Source organism: Rhipicephalus microplus, chromosome 2 (assembly GCF_043290135.1).
Source record: "Rhipicephalus microplus isolate Deutch F79 chromosome 2, USDA_Rmic, whole genome shotgun sequence".
Classification (NCBI taxonomy): Eukaryota; Metazoa; Arthropoda; class Arachnida; order Ixodida; family Ixodidae; genus Rhipicephalus; species Rhipicephalus microplus.
Window position 1 is genome coordinate 274289338 of NC_134701.1, and position 27755 is coordinate 274317092.

Consider the following 27755-nt stretch of genomic DNA (forward strand, 5'->3'; position numbering starts at 1 on the left):
GGATAAAACCTCCGCTCTAGTTTATAATGATTCGTTATGTCATGAAAGGACACCAGCCCATCTCTCGCGGACCTCCCCGGAACTGGCGGCTCACCTACCCGGCTGACGAAACCTCGAGCATTCAGGTGAGCCGCCTCGTTCCCAGGGTTCCCATAGTGCGCTGGTACCCAGACAATTTCTATTTCTCTCATTTCTCGTCCCGTGGCCCTATGCAGAAATCGTGCAGCGGTCGCCGATATTCTGCCCCTCGCCAGATTTCGGATGGCTGTCTTTGAATCACTGAAAATCAAATCTGACTGCGAATTAGTTATAGCTAGCGCTATTGCCGCTTCCTCTGCAGTTTCCGAGGAGCGGGTTTTGACCGATCCAGAAGCGATCAAGTGCCCCCGCCTGTCCACCACCACAATCACAAAAGCGTCTTTGTCCTTATATTCCGCAACATCTGTATAGACTGCCGCTTTGTACTCGCCGTACTCAACGTGTAAAGCTCTGGCTCTTACCTGCCTGCGCTGCGTATGGTGAATCAGATGCATATTTTTGGGCAAAGGTTTTATGTACAGGGCCTTATGTAACTCTAGCCGCACCTGAATTTTACTGTCCCCAGTGGGAGCCTCTGCTCCAATGCCAATCCTTTCCAATATAATCCTGCCCGCTTTGGTTGTGGAAAGCCTAGCGTGCTGCATCACCAGATGCGCCTCCCATAATTCATCCAGGGTGTTGTGTACCCCTAGTTTTAATAGCCTTTCTGTAGGCGCGTTGTTAGGCAACCCAAGCGCTGCCATGTAAGCTTGCCGGATCATAGCCTCGACCTTACCTTTTTCTGCGGCATCCAACTTCATATAAGGTGTCGCGTAAGTAATCCTGCTGAGCACAAACGCCTGTACCAGCTTACAGAGTTCTTTTTCTTTAACCCCGCTCTTACGGTGAGCGATTCTTCTGATTAGCCTGACAGTAGCATTGACCGTGGTCTTAAGTTTTTCAAGGGCCACCCTATTCTTCCTGTTAGTTTGCAGATATAGGCCAAGAATTCTAATCGTTTGAACTTCAGCTACCGGCCTAACCCCTACCTTTACCTCTAACGGCGGTGGCGGAATACAGTGTCTTGCATGTAGCCCTCTGGGTTTGTCCCCGAACCACAAAGAGCTCGGACTTTGGCTGAGAGCATGAAAGTCCCGCCTCCCCTGCCAACTCTTCGGCAATATTAACTGCCTGTTGCAGTGTTTCTTCCAGATGCGCGTCACTACCCCTGGTTACCCATAGAGTAATATCATCTGCATAAAATGTGTGTTTGAGTCCCGGTATCTCCTCCAGCCTCGGCGGTATTTTAATTAAGGCGATGTTAAACAGGAACGGGGACAAAACTGAACCCTGCGGCGTCCCTTTGCCTCCCAACGCGAATGAGTCCGATTTGATATCTCCTATTGAAATTTCTGCGGTTCGGCCCTCCAAGAATGATCTGATGTAGCGAAATGTCCTGACCCCTGGGCCAATTTCTGATAGGTTATTCAATATTGCCTCATGCGAAACATTGTCGAAAGCTTTATTCAGGTCAAGCCCTAATACAGCTTTGGTGCCCTTGCCATGCCCGCGATTGACTACATCATGTTTTAACTGTATCATGACATCCTGTGTGGACATATTGGCCCTGAAACCTATCATAGTTGGGGGAAAGATGGCCTTGTCCTCTGCATAATTCTGAAGCCTGTTGAGAACCACGTGCTCCATCAATTTGCCCACGCATGATGTCAGCGATATGGGGCGCAGGTTTTCCAAGCAGAGTTTCTTGCCTGGCTTCGGAATAAATATAATCCTAGCATGCTTCCATTGTGCTGGGATCTCCCCGGCCACCCAATACTCATTTATCAAGTCAGTGATCGCCCCGACCGATTTGAAGTCTAGGTTTCTCAGCATTTTATTAGTAACTCCATCCGGACCTGCGGCAGACGTAGTACGCAGCTGCCCCATGGCAAACTCCACCTCCACAATTGTGAACTCTTCATCTAGGTCTGAGTTTTCCACCCCCGAGTAGTGTGGTAAGCAACCGTATACTCCATCAGTTATGTACCGATTCCGGAGTTCCTGTATAAACTCTCCAATTGTGCCTTCATATTGATGCATTAACCGAGTCATTTGCCCCCATTGCGCCGATTTTGTTGCTGCCGGATCCTAAAGATGCCTTAACAGCTGCCATGTCTTTTTGCATTCAAACTGTCCATTCATGCGATCACAAATCTGGCCCCACTGCTTGGCTTGCAACTCAATTGTATAATTTTCGATTTTACGTTCTAACTTGGCAGTCCTTCTGCGAAGGACGCCATTATGTTTTTGCTTCTTCCACATTCTCAAGAGACTCGCGTGCGCTTCCCACATGTGTAATAGTCTCGAGTCAGCAGTAAACTCCTCCTGCTCGACTGGCACTTCTACCGTGGTATTACTTACATCCTCCTTGAGCGCGTGTACCCATGCATCCAGGTCATTAATTTTCCCGTTTCCAGTGTATGCTCTGTTTTTCCTAAATCTGTCCCAATCTGTAATTCTATGCCCCCTCACTTTGTCTTTATGCTTCGCAGCGCTAAACGTTGTGGAAAGGATATAGTGATCACTTCCTAGCGCTTGTCCCGTGTTAATCCACTTTGCATTACTGATGCCTCTAAAAAACGTAAGGTCTGGGGAGGTATCCATGCTTATGCTGTTGCCTATCCTCGTATGATCTTGTGTATTGTTTAACAGCGTCCATCGCAGATCCCGGGCAACTTGCCAAAGCCGATTGCCCTTTGGGCTGGCTCGAATATAACCCCACTCTGGGTGAGGCGCATTGAAATCTCCTACCACTATAAGCGGAGCGCGAGCTGCTAACCGTTGAGTTTGAATCAGGAGTTGTGGCAAGCCCAATCCTTTATCTTTTGGAGAACTATACACATTAAGTAAAAACAGACTCTTCTCATACTTTCGTTTAGGCAAAATCTCAAGCAAGACATAGTCTTCCCTGCTGCTATCTACGGAATGCTGAATGGCAGTGATGTTGCGATGGACTAGCACGGCTGTGAAGACGCGTGATACGCCCCTTGAATCAGTTCCTGGCGCTGTAAATGCCTTAAATCCAGGTAATTTTACGGAACCACTAGCCTCCTGTAAGGCTATTATGTCTGGTTTACTGTCCAGATTTTGTACGTGCAACTGCAGGTTACCCCGCTTTTGACGAAAGCCCCTGCAGTTCCACTGCCAAACCTCAATTTGCTGGCGAGGCGCCATGATGAGGCACCAGGTTGACTAATGGCACTTGGCCACCCACGGGAGGCAGTCTTGCCTCCAATAGAGTATGAAGCTGCTGAAACATGCCCATGACCTGGGTTTGCGAATCCTTAAATTCAGTGGAGAGCATGCCGAGACGCTCCTCTATTGTGTCTAATCTGGCTTCGATCTTTTCGACTCGAGCCTCCAACCTATCCTGTCTTTTCCCTTGTTTGCCTACTTTATCCGCAAGTGTTGTTACATCCGACTTAAGACTAATGACCTTAAAAACAGGCTGTGGCATGTCTACTGGTGACGTTTCGGCTAATCGTTTTGCGTTAGCTACCTCATCCCCCGGCAGTGGTCTCTTCACTGTCCCCCGATTCTCCACTTCCATAGCTGCACTCTCCTGTACGCGAGCAGACGCCTCTTGCGTCGCTTTCTGTAGGCCTTACACTGCTGGTGCCTGTGTCCCCTGCCGTTGGTCGTTTCTAAGTGCGCGTTCCATCTCTGCGATTCTGTTTTCCATTCTTTTAATCAAGTCTCCCTGTCGCTGAACCAGCGCTGCTAACTCCCTCTCTCGAGCGGTTTCGTTCTGGGAGGCCGTGCTTGACAAGCTCACCTTTTTGTTGGTGTCGCGTGCGCAGCTGTTGGTACTGGATGCTCGTCCACCATCTTGGCCGCCCCCGCGCCCTGGCAATGGCGGAAAGGAACTCGACCGGTCCCTGCTTTTGCTTCTGCCTTCTTTACCCCTCGGTGACCGCTCCGTGGCCCTCGAGGAACGCTTATCGTTGCCAGCTTCGCTCTCTCTTTCGATGCTCTGCTGCCGGCCTGTCGGTGGCTTGCGAGCCAGGCGAAACTTGCAGTTCCGGCTCCCTGTGTGATGCGCACCGTGGCACACGATGCAGACCGGCGTGCACGTAGGTGGCTCTCCTTCTGGCGAGGCAGGATGGTCCTTCCTGCAACGGTGACATAGGTTGCATGCTCTTCGGACGATAGCAAACGTCCGCTCGATGTCCAACTCGTCTGCAGTTGAAGCAGGTCTCGACTAAATTTCTGTACGGGATCACAGCGTACAGACAGTTCCAGTAAGTAATCTGCCGGGGTATGCGTTTTCCCCCGAACGTAATCTGAATCGCCTTTGACTTTCGCAGAGGTCTCGCGTCCAGAATGTCTATGCCTTCATTCTTCTTCAGGAATCCCGCCCGAACTTCTTCCACTGGGCATCCATCATAAGCATTATAAATCACTCCCCGCACGGAGTTCTCCAACGGCGCCACGAACGCCGAAACCGGCAGGTCACGATCACCGAGCTTGAGCGTCTTCACAGTCGCATATGCCCCACTGCGATTTATGCACGGTGTGCTCACCGTCAACGTGTTGTTTGTGCCATTAACCCGCACAATGTCTTCTTCCGTGGCAATCGCACTCGTTAGACGCGCTGCTGCTCTCAGTGCACATCCGAGTTCTCTCGCTGTCACAACACTCAAGTCCCAGTTCTGGGGCCTGTACACAATCTTGAAATCCGTGGCTGGCAACTTGAGAAACGGTCCGCGTTTCTTCCATACCGGTGCTTTCCCCCGCTTGACTTGCTGCGCTCCGTGCGTCTTGCGCCCGTCGCTGCCGGCCTGCGTCTCGCAAGGCTTACTCTTGGCGTTGTCGCCATGCCGAGTCTTCTTAAATCGGTCCTGTGCCTTCAGCACTGGAGCCCACTCTCCCGCTTCAAAATCTTCGGGTGTTATAGTCTCCCCTTCGACGTAGTACTCCATCTTCAGCCCAAGAAGACCCACGGTCACCGGGCGCAAGTCAGACGCTGGGCGACGCGGCCCAGGCCAGGCTTGGCCTAGGAGATAGGCCTAGCCTTGCCACCGCGGGGTTGATGGGAAAATCTCGGAAACTCCAAAAACGGGGACAAACTTGCCTAAACGAGTGGTGTCCGTAGGTACAGGGCAGCCTCCTGCAGACGAGCCCACTGACAGCAAGTCCAGAAAAAAGCGCGTCCGCCGATAGTCGGTCACCGGGCCGGAGCTCATGCGAAACACGTCCGCACAGCGTCTCACTCCAGCCGCCTCTCTAGAAAGTTTTGAAGAAACCCGACGTTTCGAAACCGACTTGGTTTCTTTCTCAGGGGTGACTGCGGAACTACGTAGCAGCGGCGTCTTCAAAGCACTCGCGGGGCGGATAATGATGCCTCTCTCTCTCTCTCTCGTTTTGCCGTGGCTTGCATCGTCGTGGCAGGCACGTGTAAACGCAGTACAACGACGGCCGCACGCATCGACGTGTCAGGAAAAAAAAAAGTGGCGTCACCAGCCGTGTTCGCACCAGCGCGGTGTTGTATGTTCGTACGAAATGTCGCGGGGTGAAAGTCGATTCGCAGCAATGGTACCTAATTACATTGTGGGCTAGTGGGCCTCGGCAAGGATCTCTGCGAAATTCGTTTGAGCCGCGATCGTATCACCGAGGTTTTGTCCGCCTCTGCAGTGTGCCGTGTCGTGTTTTAAAAATAATTTCACGCAGTATACAAATACACCGTTGATAAAGTGGACAGCTTGCGACGAAGCGGCGATATTGCTGGCAAAACGGTATTTCCTAAACTTCACCACGTTGTTGCTTATATACACTTGTAACGCAATCATTCTTGCGAAACAAAGCTCATAAAGCGACGTTCGCATCCTCTTGTCTCTGTTACGTCAATACTCGTATGAAAATTGAGCTTGAGTGCACTAAAATGTTAGAGAAACCGAAGACGCTTTTATAATGCAATTTACCTAAAAACCATGAAAACGAAGCAACGACGAAGAATTGATTTGAGTTGTGTTGGTTACGTGCAGTGAGTACGTTTTCACATAATGACAGCCGCGTAATATCTGCTATGTTCATATATAGCGTGCTAACTGAAACCATTCGTGTTTCAATAACTTGATTTAGTGTTTTCTTTTTCGAAATCAAGGTTGGTTTTTGTTTCGACGGTTCCCAGTGCTGATATAGTGTGAAGCAGTGCAAGTGCGAGCGACACTAACAAAATCTAGAATCCATTTCAAATCCAAGCCCAGCACTGAGCACAGACGATTCAAGCCAAGCTCACTTTACGACTGGAGTGGGTTTGGCGTAAACAATTTGCGCGCAAATTAAGTAAAGTGTGACGTAAGTGGTTCGATAACCAAAGTTAACGTTTTGCACCGAAGCTGGATACTTGCCCTACGGACACACAAATTGTGGTTCTTGACGTGGTTTAAAGCTGTTCGAATGATGTCCACCCAAAAACACGGTGCGCCGGACTCAGGAACCAATGACGGGTTCCCGCGAAAACGGTCTCTCGTACGTCAAGCCACGGACGTCGAAGACGACGACTCTTCTCCGTTCCCATCGACGATCGCCGACTTCGGATACTTCTTCAACGATTTTGGTCAGCTGAGGCACCTTAAGACCGGTGAGCCTTACCAGTTTTATGTACGCTCGAACGACCACGGCTACAACCAGCGGCGCTACGAAGCTCTGGGGGATGTTATCACCGAGCACGTTTACCAGCTCCTGGAGCAAGAGACGCACTTGACGCGAGTCACCGTGCCCGTCAACGCGCATGAGGACGAGCCGAGATCTTTCATATTTGTGTCTGAAGACGCGTTCACTAACAAGGACCGCTTGTTGATTTTAATACATGGCAGCGGCGTCGTGCGAGCCGGTCAGTGGTCGCGGCGGCTCATCATCAACGACTCGCTCAAAAAAGGCACTCAGCTGCCTTACATTCGGCGAGCGCAGGGGCTCGGTTACGCCGTCATTGTGCTCAACACTAACGATACTCACCGCGTAATCGACGGCGTGCGCGTTCCAGTGCGAGACTGTGAAACTGCCGAGAAACACGGCCGCTACGTTTGGGAACACATCGTCGAAAAACGGGCGCCCGCGCGTCACGTAGCCGTCGTGGCGCACAGTTTCGGAGGTGTCGTCGCCGTCAACGTGGCAACCGAGTTCTTCGCATCGTTCTCGTCTCGCGTCTTCGCCGTCGCCCTGACGGACTCCGTCCACAGCTTCGCGCGCCAGAAGTCGCACCCGCGCGTCGCGCAGCTCTTCAGCCAGGTTGGGAGGAATTGGGTGTCCAGTCCGGAACCCCTCGATCGGCCCCTCAGGGAACGACACGACGGCACCGTTGACGTCAAGCGCGTCTCTGCTGGCACGGTCACCCACGAAATGACGTCGTGGTCCAGCTTCGCGTCCGTCTTCGAGTTCCTGGAGACGGCGTACCACAAGAAGTCGTCCGGGAACGGAGAGCAGAACGATTTGTAGTGAGGCGACGTATTACAGCCTCTTTTTTTTTTTTGTCCTTTTGGCTTCATTTTTATTTTTGACGTGACAAGTGCCTTCGGAATGTATGCTATCAAATGTCTGCAGTACGAGCGTGTACCACTAAGCGTAATGTAGAGATACAGCGATATGCAAAGTACCGGTAGTAGCCTTGCCTTTTTTGTTTACTTGCAGCGCTCTTGTAAATTAATCAAGTACCTATATTTAGTGCATATTTCAGAGGTTGTACAGCAAAGTGTAGTTGTTGAATGTTCAAGGCAGAGTCCTTGTGCCTTTTGCTCAATGTGTGTTATGATAAGGAAATGGTGTGGAGGATGAGCATTTCAGGATAAAAAAAAAACAGTATGTGGGGCTTCGTGTCTAACACTTTAAATTAATTTAACGAAAGCCATTCTAGAACACTCACCATCGATATCAGTTGAAAAGTATCGAATTTAGGAAGTGTGTGTAGGATGTACTTGTAGTATAAGATAACATAGGTGTGTCTACACGAGGAACTGCATTATTACAGCTGTAAAAGAGTTTATTGGAGAACAATTATCGATTAGGCTCAGAGGTGACAGTCCAGGCAGAACACGGACTCCCATCACAAGCGGCGTTCTTGTAGAAGGCAGTTGGAGAAGCAGACTCTCTAGAAGGTGCCAGAAGGGTCGACTCGTCACAGAGTTCCAAAGTATCGTTGTACAGCCAATGCTTTCTTAACTCCTGGCTGCAGTTGTACTGAATCGCAGCTCCCATTCTCAGTGTGTTTAAATAATTGCCATATTTGCCTTTGTCACATGTTTCCTGCTCTGCACCTTGTTACTCTATGAAAAAGAGCTAGTTTGATCACTTTATCCGTGACAATATATTACAAGTAATGCCGACACTATTTTTGTCTAGCTGTTGTAACTGTTGGGCTTCCAAGATTACTCTTGATCTGCCACGGGTTACATTTGAACTAACCATTGGAGGCAATCAATGAGGCTATATTATAGCACATAGATTACATCATAAATAGCTTAGCTATGAATCTGCTTATCATTGTGAAATAATGAATCTTCTTTCACAAGAGTGAAGACCAGACCAGCCCGTCGGCATGCACGCCTTGTGTGACCTTCTTGGCCTTGAAATGTCTATGAAGTAGTTTTTCATAACCAGGTCGACTCTGCCTCAAGTTTTTATCACCTGTGACAAGGATGCCCTCTTAATATCCAAAGAAAAGTATCTCGATAAAGTTATACAAACCATAATTTCCACTGGTCAAATCCAGGCGAAGTTTTTGTCGTCATAAACTGTGAACTTGCTTTCCAGTGGTTTGTATAAGTGTATACAGCATTGCACTGCAACTCCAACACTCAATTGCTGCTGTACTGTAGTGTATGGCATTATGTTTTATTTTAGCAGATTAGGTATATTGAAAGTTAAGCTCGCACTTCAGATATCGGGCAATCCTTCAAACACAACTGGAACTAACCACGAGATCTTTTGAACTGGAATGTTCGCTAAGGGGGGTCAAATGGGATTGTTTGCCTCTAATGTTCCTTTAAGTGTGGCATGGTGTCTAGTACTTATGTTTGATCACCCGAGAAGTAGGAGAGCCCTAGATACATTTGTTTTGCTACCTCACCATTTGGGTTATCTATTGTGCTTGCCAACGTTGTATAGAGTGAGATGACCACAAGGCAACACGCACTTTGTATAGAAAGAACATTGTGCATGAAACATCACCAAAAATGTATTTTGTGATATTTAAATTTGTATGCACATTAACTTGGAGCATAACTTTTTCAATGACTGTTACCGTTGGGAGGATACCGTGGGGAACATCAACTGGGACGTTAGCGCAAATGTTTGGCAGAGCTTAGCTAGCATTAGCATGAAGAGCTGTGTTATTATGCCAAACTCTATTTTCTGACACAGTATCTTTCACTGCGGATGTCACACCAAGCTTTGTGAATTCCTAAAAAACAATCTACAGCTAAAGTTACTAAGTAATACCCCTGTCACACGTGGCAACTTAAGTGCACTTCGAGTGAGTACACTTAGCAGCAAGTGTCATTTGCGCGGTGTCACACGGGCAAAATTAAGTGTCACTCGCTGAAAAGTACACTTGCTGGCTAGTGCATTCCCCAATCTCACTTCTCTGCTACGACGTGTGTAGCCTCAGTACCAGTGGCTTGCACAGAAATACGCTGTTGCCTAAAGCGCTGCTCATACTACATATAAATTGTTTTCGCTATCAGGGATGCTGCTATGTATTAAAACAAGTCGTAAATCAACAACAGTTCTTGCTACGTGCACTCTCGGGCAGTTTGCGGCCACGTCCGCCAGGGGGGTTGCGGCAGCACATGCTGTGCTATGGCTGCATCAATCGCGTTGTTTGCTTTCAGGCACACTTGCAAATGTGTAGGCGAGTCGTTCTCCACAGTTTACGATGGCGTGTGCCACTGGTGCCACTTCCACGAAGACAACGTGGTCCGACGTAACAAATATACATTGCGCTACAAACCCAGCATTTGCCACTGTCATCATTTCCAAAGTACACTTTGTTTTGTCGTGTAGCAGCCAACTGCCAAAATGACACTTTATGAGCGTAAGTACACTCACTCAAAGTGCACTTAAGTTGCCGCGTATGGCAGAAGTATAAGCCATGGCTCTGACTGTGAGTGCACGTTTCATTTAGGTTACCAGACACCGCAGCATTAGCTTTCTTCATGCGATGCTTATCAGTTCAATTAAGGCTGGTTGTCTCTTCAAAAACTTGTAGCATTGAAAAACATGATTAAACAAGGAAGGAAACGGGCCATCATTCACAGCACCAGTTTTATGCACAGCACCAAGATATATATGCATTTGGCAATCTTTCTTCAATGTTTCTAGTGTACAACGTCGCGGCAGTTGCTAGCCTAATTATATAATAACAAAATCGATCGCCAAAGTCTTACACTATCTTTGGTGCTTGCTGATTGGACTACCGAAGGAGAAATATTGCTTCGGACTACTCTACGAGAGCCCGAATTTATTGTTCATATTAAGGAACCTGCTCATTTTCCTATATTTTGAGCACAGATCAAGCGCTTAATGTTGTGATAAGTTTGTGCCTTTGTTTCATTTCACCGTCCTATTTCTCTGTTTGTTAATTGGGAACAGTATTCTGCCTATAAATGTTGTTTGTGTCAACACTTGTGTTTTGTATTGACCACATTCCGTGCTCTTCCTTGACGGTGGCGACTGTGGTGCATGAAGCTTGTGAAGCTAGTTTTGTCTTGGTCACAGTATGCATTGTCAAAGCTCACAACATAGATGTGTTGTGTAACATTTCTTACTTTATTACTGTTATAAACCACTGTAGTGCAAATTAGCTCAGATATAAGCTCTTTTAATTAGATGTTTTATCTTTTATTCTTATCGCTATTCTTGGTGTACAGATTCTTGGCTGAATTTCGTGCAATGCTTCCCTTCAATATCAATATATTTCCTTAGCACTCAAGAGTGTTTTGGTATCCTAACCACCGGCACATGTTTTATTAAAAAAAGTGTTTTTATTGTAGCATTTGTTTCGTTGTATTACAGTGCTCTTTTGTAATAAAATCATTTGAAGCACAAGTTTACTAGATTGTACAAATATAGGAACATGGTACTATGTTCTGTGCACTTTATGCACACAGTCCACGGTTTTTTTCAGTAGGCATGCACAGCCACTAAATTCTTGAAACACTCTGCTAGTTTACTTGCTTTGTAAAACTAAACATCTTTGTTACAATTGGTCACATATTTCTCTGAAGCTTTATCATTTGTCAAGTTCTTCTACAAAATTCAATATAAATTAGAGCATTTTTTCAGAGCACTACAATCCAGCATCTGTGGGTACTTGCATTTCATGATATTATTTGTTGGCACGTACAAGAAATTGAATCAGTAAAATGCTGTTTGTTGAAGATGTTTCATTGGTAGCTAGATTTTCAAACACACATTTTACAAATGCTCTAGGCTAGTAATTGTTGTCTAACCAGTTTTTTTATACACCAAAGCCAGATTAACTTTGGCCACCTGGCCTTGTTCAAGATGTCCCCAAATCAATGTGCACTATGTTTTAACATTTCGCCCCAAGTGCAATGCAGTTGCACTACCAGAGAATCACATGTTAGTTCTCAAGCTTTTAGACAAAAGCACAGCTATCATCCTGGTGGACCAATATTCTTTATATAAATTGTTAATATAAAATAAGGAATGCATAAACAGAAAATGTCCAAAGCATTTATATATTATAAAGTACTATTTTACATAAATAGTAAAAATTACCTTTCAGATAAAAACACACTGTAGATTGTTCATAATTACTCGCATGTAGTTTGTCTTTGGTAGTCATCAATGCGGGTTCGCGCATACGGATATTGACAAACCACTTCAGAACAGACGCTTAAGACACCACATACTTAGCACTCTTAACAAAACAATGCACATTAATAATTTTCATGCAATCCACTTATGATCCATATTGCATTTTCATTTAGTAAACTGTAACTGACATATGCATCTACAAACCAAAGTAACACAGCTGTAAGGTTGAAGCTAAGTGAACATGGTATGGCATTTGGAAAGATACCGTAGCGCAGGTCGTCTGTTTTAAATAGCTTGCAGCGGCAGGAATTTTGTACTGAAGTGTGCGTTCACCTCTGTAATTATGTGAAATGCAGAGTTTAGTCTTCACATGCAAACTGTTCAGCTACACTGTATTTTGTATACTTCTCACAACACGATGTAATATTACAAGCCTCACATACTCTCAAAAACAGTGACCAAAAGTAGCACACCATACTGTCAGAGCTCTAGCTATGCAGGTCATCCACAACATGCCCCCTGCTATTAGGCAGAGAATGGTAAACTGACTCGCTAGTATTTCTGGAAGCATCTTTTTTTTTTCCTTGGAAATGATGTGGTATTCTTAGGGTGGCAAAATAGTAAGAAGTAAGCACGACCATGCATGAGCTTGAAATAGAAACCCGGTCTGCTATACCGGCCACACCAATCTTTAGTTACTTTTTTTGTTCAGTGGAAGTGGTCTTCAACCGTCTTGTCAACAAATTACAATCGTGAATTACACTCAATTCAAACAGTTTATGAGAAGGGGAAATCAATGTGGTACACAGTGTGAAGTCGGAATCGCATTGCAGACGCAGTATTGGCCGCACATTTCAGCACTGCTTAGAACGGCGATGGGATTCAGTGGCACTCTGGAGTCCTGCAGAAGCAATGCGGTTTACACGCAAATCGCTGTGGCCTGACACAGGAGATGCGTTGCCATTCTGCAAACAATGCAGTACATAACCATGCTGTCTATTTGATGGCCTTGCCAACGAGTGTGGGCCGTACCAGGAAGGGCATCTCATGTGGGTAGTGGATTGTCTCGTACTTCTCCCGGAAGCCGAGAAACTCCACGTACTGTGGCACATCACGGGTCAACTGGCATCCATGACTGACCAGTGACCATAACGGCTGTACAAGCTGCTGCAGGCGGCGCGACCACGTGCCTTCCTTGTAGCCGATGTGTTCCACATAGTAGAAGCAGCCACCCTGCATCAAGGAACAAAAACCAGCTTTATCATTCATAGCCTTTTGCACTGTTTATCGTGGTCTACTTGAACTAAACATAAAATGAGGATGATGCAGCGAACCACAGAAAGGAAGCTGATTCAGACAGGGAACAAATGTGTTAAGGACATATTAGTAAAAAACTAAAGCGGAAATGTGCATGGGCAGGTCATGTAGCGAGAAGGGAAGATAGCCGCTGCTCACCAAGAGTGACAGACAGGGTTCCAAGAGAAGGCAATTGTGCGAGAAGGCGGCACAATTTTACGAGGACACAACTCGATTATCTGTAAAAACGTGCGAGAGGCTTTTTGTCCTGCCAGTAGGCGTACTCAGCTTAATGATGACGATTGTTTTCTATAATTGCCATGTGCTACCGACTGCTGTGGTAGATTGGCCTTTCAATGACATTTCATAGTTCAGAGTGGTGGAAGCTCATATCGGAAAAAAAAAGGGGTGCGAAGATGGTTTGATTTCCGACAATGGCAACAATGTTCTTAGAATCTGAAGGCATTTGCGCAGATATTCCCTAATTAAGTTACGGATTCTAACTGGCGAAGGGATCCGAAAACTTTCACTACAGTGCAACGTGTTTGAGATGTAGAGGTCAGTCATTTGTTGCACATGTATTGAACTGACTTGGCCAACACTGGTATAGCTAGAGGCAATGCTTCCTTGACTAGATGCCTTCGACGTGAGCCTAAAAGCTGGTTCCCAGCCCTCTCCTATTCTCTCCTTCTCCGCTCCACCAAACAGTGTCGGCTGTGTGCGCTCGCTGCGTCGGCCGCTTTAAACTTTGCAGCCTCCGAGATTAAAGAAGTGTCTACTGCCGTCCCGGAGGCAGCACGGTCGTGCCTCTGCGATTGCATCATTTCCGAATCCAGCGGACGTAGCAGTGTCGGCTGCGAGCGTTCCTCGCGGAGATCGATTGATTGATATGTGGGGTTTAACGTCCCAAAACGATCATATGATTATGGGAAACGCCGTTGTGGAGGGCTCCGGAAATTTCGACCACTTGGGGTTCCTTAACGTGCATCCAAATCTGAGCACACGGGCCTACAGCACTTTCGCCTCCATCGAAAATGCGCTCCTCGCGGAGGAAGAACTGAACCACGAGGAACCTCCCATGTCCATGGGAAAGCGTGTGACGTCATAGGCATCTTTCTAGCGGAGGCGTTGCTAGGGTATTGGTTAGGCGTTCAAATCCTCAGCCCCGTAATAACTGATGGGGTTTAATGACCCAAAACCACAACATGATTATGAGAGCTGTAGTGGAGAGCTCGCAGATTTAGACCACCTGGGGTTTCTTTAACGCGCATCTGAACCTAAGCACATGAGCCTCGTGCATTTTCGCTTCCATCGAAAATGCGGCCGGGATTCGATCCCGCGACCTGCAGGTCAGCAGTCGAGCGGCATAACCCCAGGTTGTGGTGGCTGTAAACCACAGCCCTGTTGTGCCTCGCCCAAGTTCCACGTGGTCTTCGCGGCCTGCTGGCACCTGGCAGCTGTTGATGAGTCAACCCTGCACCGGGACGGCGAAGGACGCGGACAATCGGGAAAAACCACGTCGCCGGCTCCTCTTGACACAAAAGTCGTTGGCCAAGCTTTTGTCAGCCGCCGAGAGCAACACTCCGAAGCAGCGTCGACCCAGCAGCTGTACGGGGTATTCTGCCTTGCTTGAGTCAACCTGGCTGCATCAGGGAGCGACTTTGCGCATGGGATTCCACGTCATCTCACTGTGGTGCCACGCTGGCGCGTGGGGTCTCCCTCACCAAACAGCGAACTGGGCATGCCTTGCCCCCTTTCCTAGGTTCAGAGGGAGGCGGTGTTTGGCTTTCCCTCTTCGGGGCCGGAGAGGAAGACGACGATCTCATTGGAGTATCCTGCGCATAAATTATCTTTGCAAGGGATCTTGGGAAGGCGGACGATGTATAAAAACGCTAGCGCAGAGGCGCTCGTGTGTGATTCTCTTTTCATGTTGTACCACGCTACCATGTAAATACTGTATATAAACATTTTTTTCTCCTTCTCCGGCTTCTCTACTCGTCCTCTCCGGGGACTCGGATGGCCCGAGTCCGCACCACGCTACCCAAAGGCGCAACAGTGGCTGGCAGCTTATGGGATTCGCCTGCGTCGGCTGCATCGAAGTGGTGAGTGCCGCGTGTTTGCTCTTCTTTTCGCCAGACTCGTTAGCGCAGATGGTCGGTAACGTGGTAGGGTGATTGTGGTAAATTTTGATTCGCAGACCAAGAATTGGGTGGCTCGTGGGCAAAATTACCTTAGAAGAGAAACGGTGTGCATATCTAAGATGGAGAAGTTTAAGGTCCAAGAACTCCTCGAAATTTGTCAGGAGCTGAATATTTCGGTCGGCTCGGTTAAAAGAAAACAACAAATTTTGGAGCACTTGGGAAAAGAGGAAGTGAGTTTAGAAGAGGCCATTGAGGCCAGAGAAACCATTTTGGCAAAGAAAGAGGAGCGTGAGCGCTTAGCCCGTGAACAAAGAGAGGAGGAAATAAGGAGGGATCGCGAGGATAAAGAACATGAAATCCGTCTGAAAGAACTGGAGCTTCGTATGTCCGTGGGAAATCAAAATTCAGGGGGTGGAGAATCAAAGATAAAGGATCTAATCCACACCTTCAAGGCGGGTGACGACATTGCATTATACCTCGTGCATTTTGAGCGAGCATGCGAAAATGCAGGGTTTAGTAGGGAGACTTGGCCACAAAAACTGATATGCGTACTACCAGGCGAAGTGTCCGATGTTATCGCAAGAATGAATAAAGAGGACTCCGAGGTGTATGACAGGGTAAAGGCTGCATTGCTACGAAAATGTCGCCTATCGACAGAGGCTTTCCGCCTGCGGTTCAGGCACTCTAAGAGGGGCAACGAATCTCATTCAGACTATGCCTACCAAATTAGAGCCAACTTTGAAGAGTGGCTCAAAAGCGCGCAAGTCTATGGCAACCATGACAAGGTCATTGAGTTGATGGTACTTGAGCAGTTTTACCGGGGAATTCCCGAGGAGGTAAGGCTTTGGGTGCAGGATAGGATGAAAGACGTAGACATGAACAGGGCAGCAGAACTCGCCGAAGATTACTGCTCACGCCGTAGTCTCCGCAGTACACCACGAACTTCGGAAAAAAATGAAAAGGTAGAAAGCTGGTCGGGAAACCAGGGACGCAAGAGGTTTGCAAGAAATAACTGGAAACCCGAAAATTCCAAGTTATTAGACAATCAGCAGGGAAAGGACAGTGAGGGGACTAAGGCGGCACCTTCATCAGGTTCAAAGGCGCCTGGTGACATAGCGCATGCGTTAGAAGCGCGGAAGCCAGTTGTTTGCTACAGCTGCGGAGAAAAGGGCCACATGGCCAGGAGCTGTAAGAGGCACATGGCATTTGCCACAATTCAGGAGTCAGAGGATAGCTTAAAGCTGTTGAAGCCTTACATGAGGACACTCTCAGTGAACGGCCGAATGTGTAGGGTATTGAGGGACTCGGCGGCCACAATGGATGTAGCGCATCCAAGTTGCGTATCTTCCGAAGACTATATAGGAGAGTGTGCCTGGATTCGGCAAGTGGCAGAAAAGCAAAGCGTCTGCCTACCGATAGCGAGGGTTGTAATCGAGGGCCCTTTCGGCCAATTGTGTACGGAAGCAGCAATTTCAGCCAACCTTCCGGAGCACTTCCCTTACCTATTTTCAAATAAGTCTGAGGAAATGTTAAAAACACGTGGAGAATCATTTGCCACCGAAATAGCTTGCATGGCCCTTACCCGTTCGAAGGCGCGCGAGCTGACGCAACAGCTGAGCAGCTCACCCTCTGGGGAACAGACGTCCGAGGGCAGTGTAGGAAAACCTGAGGTAGTTGCGACGGAAAATGAGTCTGCCATGCGAGTTGTCGAGACGGAAACTGGGGCTATGGTCGACAACAGCGAGGAAATATCTCTAACGCCCGAAAACGAGGACTTGGTGACAGGCTCGGTGTTAACACCCGCGTCCACCAGTTGGTGTCAGCTAGCCAGAACCGACCGTGCAACGCTAGTGGTCGATCAAAAGGCGGATCTCGCACTCTCTATGCTGCTAGATGCCATACATAAGGAAGGTAACTCTAGGAAGAACGTTTCGTTCTACACCCAAAACGAGGTGTTGCATCGCAGGTATGAGAACGCTAAAGGGCGGGTCTACAACCAAGTGGTAGTTCCACTAAAATACCGGCGGAACATTCTCGACCTGGCCCACAGCAACGCCTGGGCGGGCCACTTAGGTATAAAGAAAACGAAAGCTAAGCTGGCTCAGGAGTTCTACTGGCCCGGGTGCTGGAAGGATGTAGAGATGTTTGTCCGTGGATGCGACACTTGTCAGCGGATAGGAAAATCAACAGACAAATGGAAGGCACCAATGAAACTAGTGCCAATAGTCACAGAACCCTTCCGTCGGCTCGTGATTGACATCGTGGGGCCTCTGCCTCCATCTAAATCAGGATATCGGTACGTCCTGACCGCGCTGTGCGTTGCCACCAAGTTCCCGGAGGCAATCGCACTGAAAGAGTTGAGTTCAGTATGCGTGGTGGACGCATTGTTGTCTATTTTTTCTCGGGTGGGTTTTCCCTCGGAGATACAGTGTGACAACGGAAGTGTGTTCACAAGCTGCCTTACGACTACATTCCTAGAACGCTGCGGGATAAAAATCGCGCATAGCTCTATTCACCATCCACAGTCGAACCCTGTGGAACGCATGCACTCGGTCATGAAACGCGTTTTGCGAGCTTTGTGCTTTGAGCATAAAAGTGACTGGGAGGGGTGTATACCAGCTGCGATGTTTTCTCTGAGGTCGGCCCCACACGAGAGTACGGGTTTTAGTCCGGCTGAACTTGTCTACGGCAGGAACTTGAGAGGTCCGCTGCACTTGATACGAGAGTCATGGACTGGATATGGGGAGGACCCTAATGTGGTTTCCTATGTACTGGATTTATTGGGGCGACTGGGGACTACACGCGAAGTGGTGGAGAGCAACATGCGCGCAGCACAGGCGCTTTCCAAGGCCCGTTACGATAAGTCAGCTCGAAAGCGAGTCTTTAGAGTGGGCGATGAGGTGATGCTGTTGTGCCCTTCAAGAAAAAACAAGCTGGACGTACAATGGGAGGGACCAGCGACAGTGATGTCAGTGCTTTCAGACACCAACTACGAGGTAAAGTGGGGCCGGAAATGCCCCAAAGTGTATCACAGTAACCTAATGAAACCCTACATGCGACGAAAAGCAGTAGTAAACCTTGCACTCAATGTTCCTGAGGACGAGGGCGCGGAAATCCTTTGTCTTTCCGATGGCACGGTCAGCAGCACATTGTCAGATAGGGTAGACACAGGGAACACCCTAAGTAAGGCTCAAGAGGAAGATTTAGAGCTTTTAGTACAGGAATTCGCTACCGTTTTCTCCGAGAAGCCAGGCAAAACGGATGTGATTAAGCACGACATTGAGCTGACGGTTAACAAGCCGATCAGCTGTAAGCCGTATCGGGTGTCACCTAGACAGAGAGAGATACTAGAGGCCGAAATTCGCCGCATGATCGACCTAGGTGTTATCATCGAAGCAGACAGTGATTTCACCTCGCCTTTGATTTTGGTTGAGATTCCGGGCCGTGATCCAAGGCCATGCGTGGACTATCGCCGCCTGAACTCTGTAACAATCGACCAGACTTACCCTATTCCTAACATTGAAGAGAGGGTAGAGACAGTGTCTAAGGCGAAATACATTTCTACGTTAGACCTTGTTAGGGGGTATTGGCAGGTCCCTTTGACAGAGCGCGCGAGTCGATACGCTGCTTTTATCTCACCCCTGGGCACTTTTCGTCCTTTGATGATGAGCTTTGGGCTCAAGAACGCGCCGTATTGTTTCAGCCGCCTGATGGATAAGGTTCTCCACGGGCTCGAGAAATTTGCGCTGCCTTACCTAGACGATGTGGCGATATTTTCGGACAAATGGGAAGACCATGTTGAACACCTTCGGATGGTTTTGGAACGGATCAAAAATGCAGGTCTTACGGTAAAGAGAGAGAAATGTCATTTGGGCTGTGCTGAAGTAAGCTATTTAGGGCACATTGTAGTAAATGGGCGTCGTCGACCGTCCGAACTCAAGGTAGCCGCGGTGGTCGGTTATCGTCGTCCCAGCACTAAGACCGAGATGAGAGCATTCCTCGGCCTCACAGGTTACTATCAGCATTACGTCCCGAATTACTCCGAGATTGCCAGCCCTTTGACAGATAGTTTACGCAAGACCGAACCTGGGAACATTCAATGGGACTCTAAAAAGGAAGACGCTTTTCAGAAGCTGAAGCACGCATTGAGTGAGAAACCCGTCTTGAGGGCACCGGATTTTGCAAAACCTTTCACTATTCAGTGTGATGCAAGCGAACGCGGTTTAGGAGCAGTGCTATGTCAGACGGACCAGAGTGGAGAGGAGCGGCCGGTTTTGTATTTGAGTCGCAAATTGAGCAGCAGGGAAGAGGCTTATAGCACTTCGGAAAAAGAATGTGCTTGCATTGTTTGGGCCGTACAAAAACTAGGCTGCTATGTTGCTGGCTCTAAGTTTATTATAGAAACTGATCACTCTCCACTAACCTGGTTACACCAAATGTCACCTAAGAATGGTCGTTTGCTCAGATGGAGCATAGCACTGCAGCAGCACAATTTCGAGGTGCGCTACAAGAGAGGTGGCCTTCATACAAATGCAGACGCCCTAAGTCGAGCGTTTTGACTCGTCAAAAGACGCGGAAGGTTTGTTTGATTTTTTTGTTTACCTTTACCTAGTTTATGTGTACTCTTTTTTTTTCTTTCAATGTGTTACAGTGAGGGCATAGAGAAATTTTTTACTGACTCCCTCGTTGTCCCGAGCTCTACAGTTTGCTTGTTTAGCTTGATTATAATGTTATCTCGATTCCAAATGGAATTACGTATGAAAGAGTTACTGGACACTTGTCCCGATTGGTATGCACATTGTTTCCTTGAGCTTAAGTTATTAAGATAAGATGTTTGCTTTGTAAAATCTGAGGCCTGGCGATGAGAGTGGCGTGCACGCGGTGCTTGTCGCATTGTGTGTGGCTGACAAAGGTCGTTTCTTGGAGCTTGTCACCCACTTTTCACCGAAGCGGGGCGCAGAGGCCAGCTCTTGGAGCATTCCAGTTTGACCAGGCCCTTCGAGAAAGCAAGAGCCTTGCCGGAACGTCGCCGACATCGACCCGGCCGAGCTGCATGGAACAACTCGACCTCCCGATGTATCATCTGGCGGCGGGGGTGCTGTTGTGCCTCGCCCAAGTTCCACGTGGTCTTCGCGGCCTGCTGGCACCTGGCAGCTGTTGATGAGTCAACCCTGCACCGGGACGGCGAAGGACGCGGACAATCGGGAAAAACCACGTCGCCGGCTCCTCTTGACACAAAAGTCGTTGGCCAAGCTTTTGTCAGCCGCCGAGAGCAACACTCCGAAGCAGCGTCGACCCAGCAGCTGTACGGGGTATTCTGCCTTGCTTGAGTCAACCTGGCTGCATCAGGGAGCGACTTTGCGCATGGGATTCCACGTCATCTCACTGTGGTGCCACGCTGGCGCGTGGGGTCTCCCTCACCAAACAGCGAACTGGGCATGCCTTGCCCCCTTTCCTAGGTTCAGAGGGAGGCGGTGTTTGGCTTTCCCTCTTCGGGGCCGGAGAGGAAGACGACGATCTCATTGGAGTATCCTGCGCATAAATTATCTTTGCAAGGGATCTTGGGAAGGCGGACGATGTATAAAAACGCTAGCGCAGAGGCGCTCGTGTGTGATTCTCTTTTCATGTTGTACCACGCTACCATGTAAATACTGTATATAAACATTTTTTTCTCCTTCTCCGGCTTCTCTACTCGTCCTCTCCGGGGACTCGGATGGCCCGAGTCCGCACCACGCTACCCAAAGGCGCAACAGCCCCCTATTTTTTTTTGTTTTGCGCATGGATATATATACACACACATACAAATGCATAATTGAAAATTTTGTTGAAACGCACTAAAAAACGGACGGACAGAAGAGGCTGACAAGGACAGCGCTTGCTCTCACAACTGAAGGTTTATGGTTCAGAAAAAAAAAAGGGGGTATTTAAAGCGGATACATGGTCTTTCGCGCATGTGCATCAGAACGTTCAATTATTAACGTAATCCAACTGGCCCAACTTGCCTTCTTGTTGCATACAAATGCATGCATGAAAATACATGAATGGTGGTTGATCCCACCTCCGAAGAAAATTCATGGCTGCGCCCCCGTTTGCCGATACCTCAATAGGATGATCGCTCGCTCCGCACCTATAAAAGTGCCTAATTCTGCTGGCATATGTTGTAGCCTTACAGCTAGTGTACAAATATGCGTCCACCTTCGCTTCTATTGTCAATCATTCCAGTACACGAACCTTTACAGGAAATTACAGTAAGTTTATAGAAAACACAGCTAAGGCTTTTTTTCTCTGTACATTATAGTGATGAAGGTCGTTCGTTGTACACAGTGCTTGAATAATTATTCAAGGGATTTATGTTTGAACGTATTTCAACGTTGCCGTTTCACGCGCTCACTGTCTCGTGAAAGTTTTGCCGGCCTTTGAAGCTCCAGGTTTTTCCTCCCGCGGTGTTGCGCTGGAAATCCTGCAACTGAACACGTGCATTCGCTTGCGTTTCTTCTCTCGCAAGCTTGGTTCTCGACTGTTTCCTGTTGAGGATGTTATGCGACGCTGATAGCGCGATCCCCCTTGGTCATCTAAAAGTGGAGGCGATAACGCGAGGAGAGGCGCGTGAGATGATAACGATTAGCATTGTTGGGGATAAAGGCGCCCCGAATACGCCCTGTGCATTTGGAGTGTACGAGTCGCACCCTTCTAGGGAGTATCTTGCCACACAACAATCGTTTGGCTTTCATTTTAAAAAAGTGTTTGCAGCGCATAGAACGATTAGAAAAGGACGAGACAACAGTGGCAAGTCATCGATTCTTGGCCGATCCCCCTGAGTGGGTACGAGCCATATCTGTGGAATCATCATCATCATCATCATCATCATCAAAGAGCGTTCTTTGCCACCAACCTGCCCAAGCGTTTACCCTTTCAAACTACATTTAGCTTTCCTTCTTTGAAAAATTGGCACTCGCTAATCCCCGATCAAGAATGACACGTCACGTTGATATCGCGCACTCCGTTGGTGACCTCAAAGTATGCAAGGCACGTGAGATGATGTTAGTGTGATCATAAAGGTGAAAATAACAGGCGTCGCACGTCGGAGGCGTCAACGTGAGTGGTGCGAAAGATCATCATCGCTTGGTGACATCACATCATGACGCCACAGACTGCGTGATGTCAATGTGACGTAATCATTACGTCATAGCGATGTCCTCACATCATAGTTTCCTAAAATGGGCCTTTTTTCTAGTCAGAACAACACCGCAAGTGGAGATCGCCGAAATCAAAAGTGGTGGCTCTTGGGATTCCGAAATTGTCCGCTGCATGTCGGTATATCTGGGAGGCCTGCGTTTGCGTCTCTAATTGAGACACGGCGGGGCTAGACTAGAGTTACTCTATATGCTACCTTTAGGTAGCATGTTGTATATGCAGTAACTTTAGGCCAGACTAAAGTAACTGTATATGGTCCCCGTAGGGACCATATACAATTACTCTAGGCTAGACTGCACCTGCGCGCTCCCAAGTGCGCGCAAGTGCAGTCTAGCCCGACCGTGATTGGGACAAACACTTGCATGTTTGTGGCGCCAGATGTCGCTTAGTCCGTGCGTGTCGTTAGGGAGCCCTCATGTGAGCGCCGCCGCACATGAAGACCACCAAACGGGTCGTCACGTGTGGCCACCAAAAATAATGGCGCGTGCCTCCTCGAGGCTATAGTGTACTGGAATATATATCGAGGCCGGCGCGAAGGCGCAGACTACCTACACGGAAAAGGCCCATTACCCAGAGGGGACGCTGCGATCGTTCAGCGACCATGGGAATTTCCAGCGTATATAATGGGAATGATGAGTACTACGTGGATTAGCCTATAGTCTTCGTGCTCGCGGGCGGCGAATGCACTTACATGTGACTTCGTTTATTGCTGTGTTTTGATTTTATTTCAAATAAAAGAACAAACCGTATGGAACCTCGTGACCCGATTTGAAATGGTGATCCTAAAAGGTGCACGTTAAAGAACCCCAGGTATTCAAAATTTCATGAGCCCTCCACTACGGCGTATCTCATAATCATCTAGTGGTTTTGGTACATTAAACCCCACATATCAATCAATCGATCCTAAAAGGTGAAGGTGGTGACTGCCGGACATTTGCAGACTGTTGTTTTCGTGACAAAGCAGCTTCAAGCCTCACGAAGCCAAACGGAGCATACAGTACGAAAATAGGGCAAATCCGTGTACTACCCATCATGCCACGTTGTTTCCTTCCTCCATGCATCATGCATGCATGCTCGCTGAAGCGCCATGCGTTTAAGCTCCCATGGCAGCTTCCGTAGACACTAGCGCCATAGTTCCCTCTAGTGTATTTATATGAACTCTATGCCTCGCATGACATTGTAGCTTGGTCGACGGCGGGCCGATCACGGGATCAGTGCAAAACCTCGGTGAGCTACCTCCGACCCTGGAGGCAGTGCAAAAGCTTTCGGGGTGTGGTGAGGCGGGAGCAATACAAGGGCCGAACAGAAAAAGATGTCATTCGCCGGCCTGGTAAAACAATTCTATTTCTAAGATAAGTTACCGTCCGTTTTTTCAGGGCCGATCCCCCGTGGTGCGTTGCTCCAGGCATCTAAGGGCCTACCAACCAGACGTTTCAGGTGAACCTGTGAGTTTTTGTCGTATTATTACACTCCACGAAAGAAATCGAGTATCTGGGGAGTATTTCTGCCACACAGCTGTAGTCGTTATCTGGCCTGCTCGTGTTTTTTTTTTTTTTTTGAAAACCCGGCTCTCAGCATTTTCTTACCAAAAATGCTACGCCACGCTGATAGTGCGCATGTCGTTCGTAACCGGAAAATAGCGGCATCGCGACGATTACGCGAGGAAAGTGCGAGGCTTGGATGACCATTATAGTTGTGAGGCAGAAATACTCCTCAAATACTCGATCTTCTAAGAATGTACAGCAAAAAGACACCTTAAAGGGTGCAACCGATCGGATGCGTGCCTGTTTTAGCCGTGGTAAATCTGTTTCTCCGACTCCTTTCTCCCTCGGTACAAAAAGAAAAAAAAAAGATCTGGAGCCCTCGTTCGATCGGGAAAATAGGTCCAAGCGATGCCTGGCGAATGCCTGCCGGGTGTACTACTTCGCGTTCATTCATCGCATTGCGCCATGCCCCATCCTAACCGCTTCCCGAATTGCTCCATGCTAGGTCCTTCTGCGTGATGACTGCTCAGCGCTTCACTTGCTACGGGCAACAACGACGGAGGTGCTTTCATATTCAGACAACGATGAAACGTGGCGAACGTAAAGTGACAAGTCACCCGTAAAGAGATCAGGTTGTCGCATCAAAAACGGCCGATCGCAGACAAGCCAATGACAAAGAGAGCATCGATTGTTGGAACCTTCGAGTGCCGTAGGAAGAAACTTTTTTCGGGGGGGGGGGGGGGGGCACTTCGATATGAAGGGGGCAGGCAGAGATAATCGATTGTCATGTGGTGTTCTGTATGCCATTGACAATAACCGGGAGGAGCACGGGGCTTGTGTGCCACTGTCTGGCTACGCCACTGACTCCGCATGTAGGTATGCTCGCCCAGCGTTTATAGATATTAACGTTGTGCTCGCCGGCAGCGGGATTATCGCGTACGATGATGTCACTGCGAGTTAGCTTTTAAAAAAATCATCCCATAACCATGTACAGTGTACGTACCCTGACAAGGATCCTCTTGATCTCTCGTATCACAAATGCCATGTTCTCGACGGAGCAGAGCACCAGCGTGGACACGACGCAATCCACACTGTCGGACGGTATGGAAGACATATCCTCGGCGCCGCTTAGCACGAACCGCTCGATCTCCACGTTGGGAAAGGCGCAGCGGTTTTCCCTGAAGATGTTCTCGAAGTACGGGTTTGGCTCCACCGAGATCACCTTGCTGCCCGTCGGATAGTAGGCCAAGTTGGCTCCCGTGCCGACGCCGATCTCCACGATGCGGATGGCGCCGCGCGCCTGCAGGGTCGGGTCGTCGGACTCGATCTCTCCCATGTCGGAGAACAGTTTTCGCTTGAAGGGTGCCAGGATGGCCGCGTTGTGTTCGGCGTAGTACTTGGAGTAGATCCAGGCGAAGAAGCGCCGCTGGGCCTCCTTGCGCTGACGGCGCAGAATCAGGCACATGACGAACAGCGTCACCGGAACGCCGGCGTACAGGTACAGCGCGAAGTTCTCGCGACTCCGGCTCTGCACGTGAGGGGACATGGTCTCTTCTCCAAGGACGTTACAGGTACGGCCCCTCGGATCGACCCAGGCGGCGCGTAGCTCGGCAAACAAAAGTGAGGAAAAAGGAGCGAAGAAAAACGTTCAAAGGCAGCTCAAACAAGCGTTTTAGCACGGTCGCGACTGGCTTGCCGTCTTGTGCGCTGACCGCCGCTGTCACCTCTTTCCCGCGGCCGCGCTTCGGCACACGCTCCTTCTTTCGGTGTGCCGCACCAGCGCTGGTCGCAGAGGTTTCGGTTGGCGGGGCACACCGCTGTTGCTGGAACCGGTTTGCTTCTTGGCCGAAACGAAGAATAGGAAAAGAAAAGCGGCGGGCCGCACGAAGACGCTCCGGAGTCGAGAAATTGGGGTTCCTCGATGCGACCGACTGTAGCGCGTACGCGCACGTGACACACAGCACGGCGAAGAGGAATTTGACCCGAAAGGCTTCAGCGGCCGCACAGCAGCAGCGTATGCGTAAAGAACGGGTGAGAATGAAAAACATAAGGGCCTGGAATTGTTCTGCTTTTTTTTTTTTTCGCTCGCACGTGCTCAGCCAGGAACGCCTTTCGAGCTTATTTGCCTTTAGAGAAAAGTATGTACACATGCCAATCACAGACCCCGGAACGTTTTCAATTGCGCACGGTGAGCGGAGACAAGTGCGCACTCGGATGAGCCAAATGGCCAAAGTTTTCCTTGTAGCCTTGTACGCTTTGTTCATTTTAATCTTTTACCCATCGAAGCGTGCGCAAGAAAGGAAATTTCGCATAGTGTTCGTTAACGAGTCTTCACCATCTTGGTTATTGCATTGTAATAATAATAATGATTTTGGGGGTTTAACGTCCCAAAACCAAGATTTGATTTTGAGAGACGCCGTAGTAGTGGGCTTCGCAAATTTTGATCACATGGGGTTTCTATAAATCTAAGTACACGTACGGGCTTTCTGCCTACATCTAAAATGCGGCTGGGATTTGATCCCGCCACCTGCGAGTCAGCAGCGTAATGCCTTAGCCAGTAGAGCACTGATTGCAGTGTAGTGATTACATTGTAACGATAGCACGTGCTCTTCATCTTTGGTTACGGCCGTCATAATTCAGACCAATATTATGACAAAGTCCAGATATGAGCCGAGAACGAGTGGATCTGAAATACACTACGGGCTTGCCCTCAGATGTCTCGAATGGGATCCGTACCGCTTAGCTCGGACCCTGCAGACCAACTATGGGCTGCCCAGCTGGCCGAAAACGCCGCCAGTTTCCATGGGCTACTGGCTGCCGTTTAGGCGAGCAACTCAATAGTGTCACTCTAGTTATAGATGCAATCGGAGATACTGTCGATTTCGTGTGTCTCTTTGTTTTAGTCCTTAGCTCGTGACATACCAACTGTAGCACAAGCCGCCTGCCTCCCTTCTGTCTGAGAAATGCCCAAACTAACCCCACGCAGACATGCTGCGAGCACCTTGGGCCCAAGTGTTATGATTTATCTCGAAAACCTAAACAGCGCGTTTCAGGGAGCATTTCAGGAAGCATAAATACGCTCCGGCGTGAGAGGCGTTGTCATGACCTTGTAACCACCAGAGCGCGACAGTGATGCTGCGCTGCCGACGTTTAACGTCTCGATGGCACAGTTCTTGTTGCATGAATCCTCAAAAATCTCGTTTAAGCGCAAACACACTCTTCTTTTTTTTCCTTGCTACGAAAGGGTAGAGCAGTATACTCTAAAAAAATATCGAGTAAAAAGGGTGTCTTTTTGTCCCCCAACAATAATCGTCATCAGGCTTGGGTGCGCTTCCTTTCTTGAAAACTCGGCGCTGGCCACTTTTCTATCGAGAATGCAATGTGACCCTGATAATATGCATGTCGATCGTGACTGGAATGTATCGGGCGTGGGGCGATAGCGCAAGGATGGAAGGTAATATAGATGACGATTATTGTTGTGGGACAAAAAGACACCCTTTTTACTCGCTCTTTTTTTATAGTGTATACGTGAAACAGAAAAATGTATTCTCCGACTGGGCACGTAGTTATGTGCGACATGAAATCATCCAGGCAGCGATAGTATATGCTCTTAGACAGCGATGTCCATCTGCTTCACCTGCTCCATGTTGATTGATTGATTGATTGATTGATTGATTGATTGATTGATATGTGGCGTTTTACGCTCCGAAACCACCATATGATTAGTAGATACAATTAACTAGTATATACCATGAATTCAAGGTGGTTAAAGGGGGGAAGAAGA

General features: G+C 48.5%; 2 protein-coding genes and 1 long non-coding RNA gene across 3 annotated transcripts in view; 2 read left to right on the plus strand and 1 right to left on the minus strand.

The window, feature by feature from the left end:
• The window catches only part of LOC142777486 (uncharacterized), a 96447-nt gene that overhangs the window by 19502 nt on the left and 49190 nt on the right, over positions 1 to 27755 (plus strand). Inside the window, exon 2 of the long non-coding RNA XR_012888134.1 lies at positions 23864 to 23932. This is a non-coding gene — a long non-coding RNA (uncharacterized LOC142777486). The remainder of the gene's footprint in view (positions 1 to 23863; positions 23933 to 27755) is intronic.
• LOC119161421 (cotranscriptional regulator ARB2A homolog) lies at positions 6296 to 11121 on the plus strand. Its single transcript, XM_037413877.2, has one exon. It carries the CDS (start codon positions 6478 to 6480, stop codon positions 7513 to 7515), a length of 1038 nt encoding a protein of 345 aa, XP_037269774.2. The 5' UTR covers positions 6296 to 6477; the 3' UTR covers positions 7516 to 11121.
• LOC119161422 (thiol S-methyltransferase TMT1A) lies at positions 11038 to 26926 on the minus strand. The gene is made up of 2 exons (XM_037413878.2): positions 24975 to 26926; positions 11038 to 13089 (listed from the first exon to the last, which is right to left on the minus strand). The coding sequence occupies exons 1-2, from the start codon at positions 25515 to 25517 to the stop codon at positions 12853 to 12855; spliced, it is 780 nt and encodes a 259-aa protein (XP_037269775.2). The 5' UTR covers positions 25518 to 26926; the 3' UTR covers positions 11038 to 12852.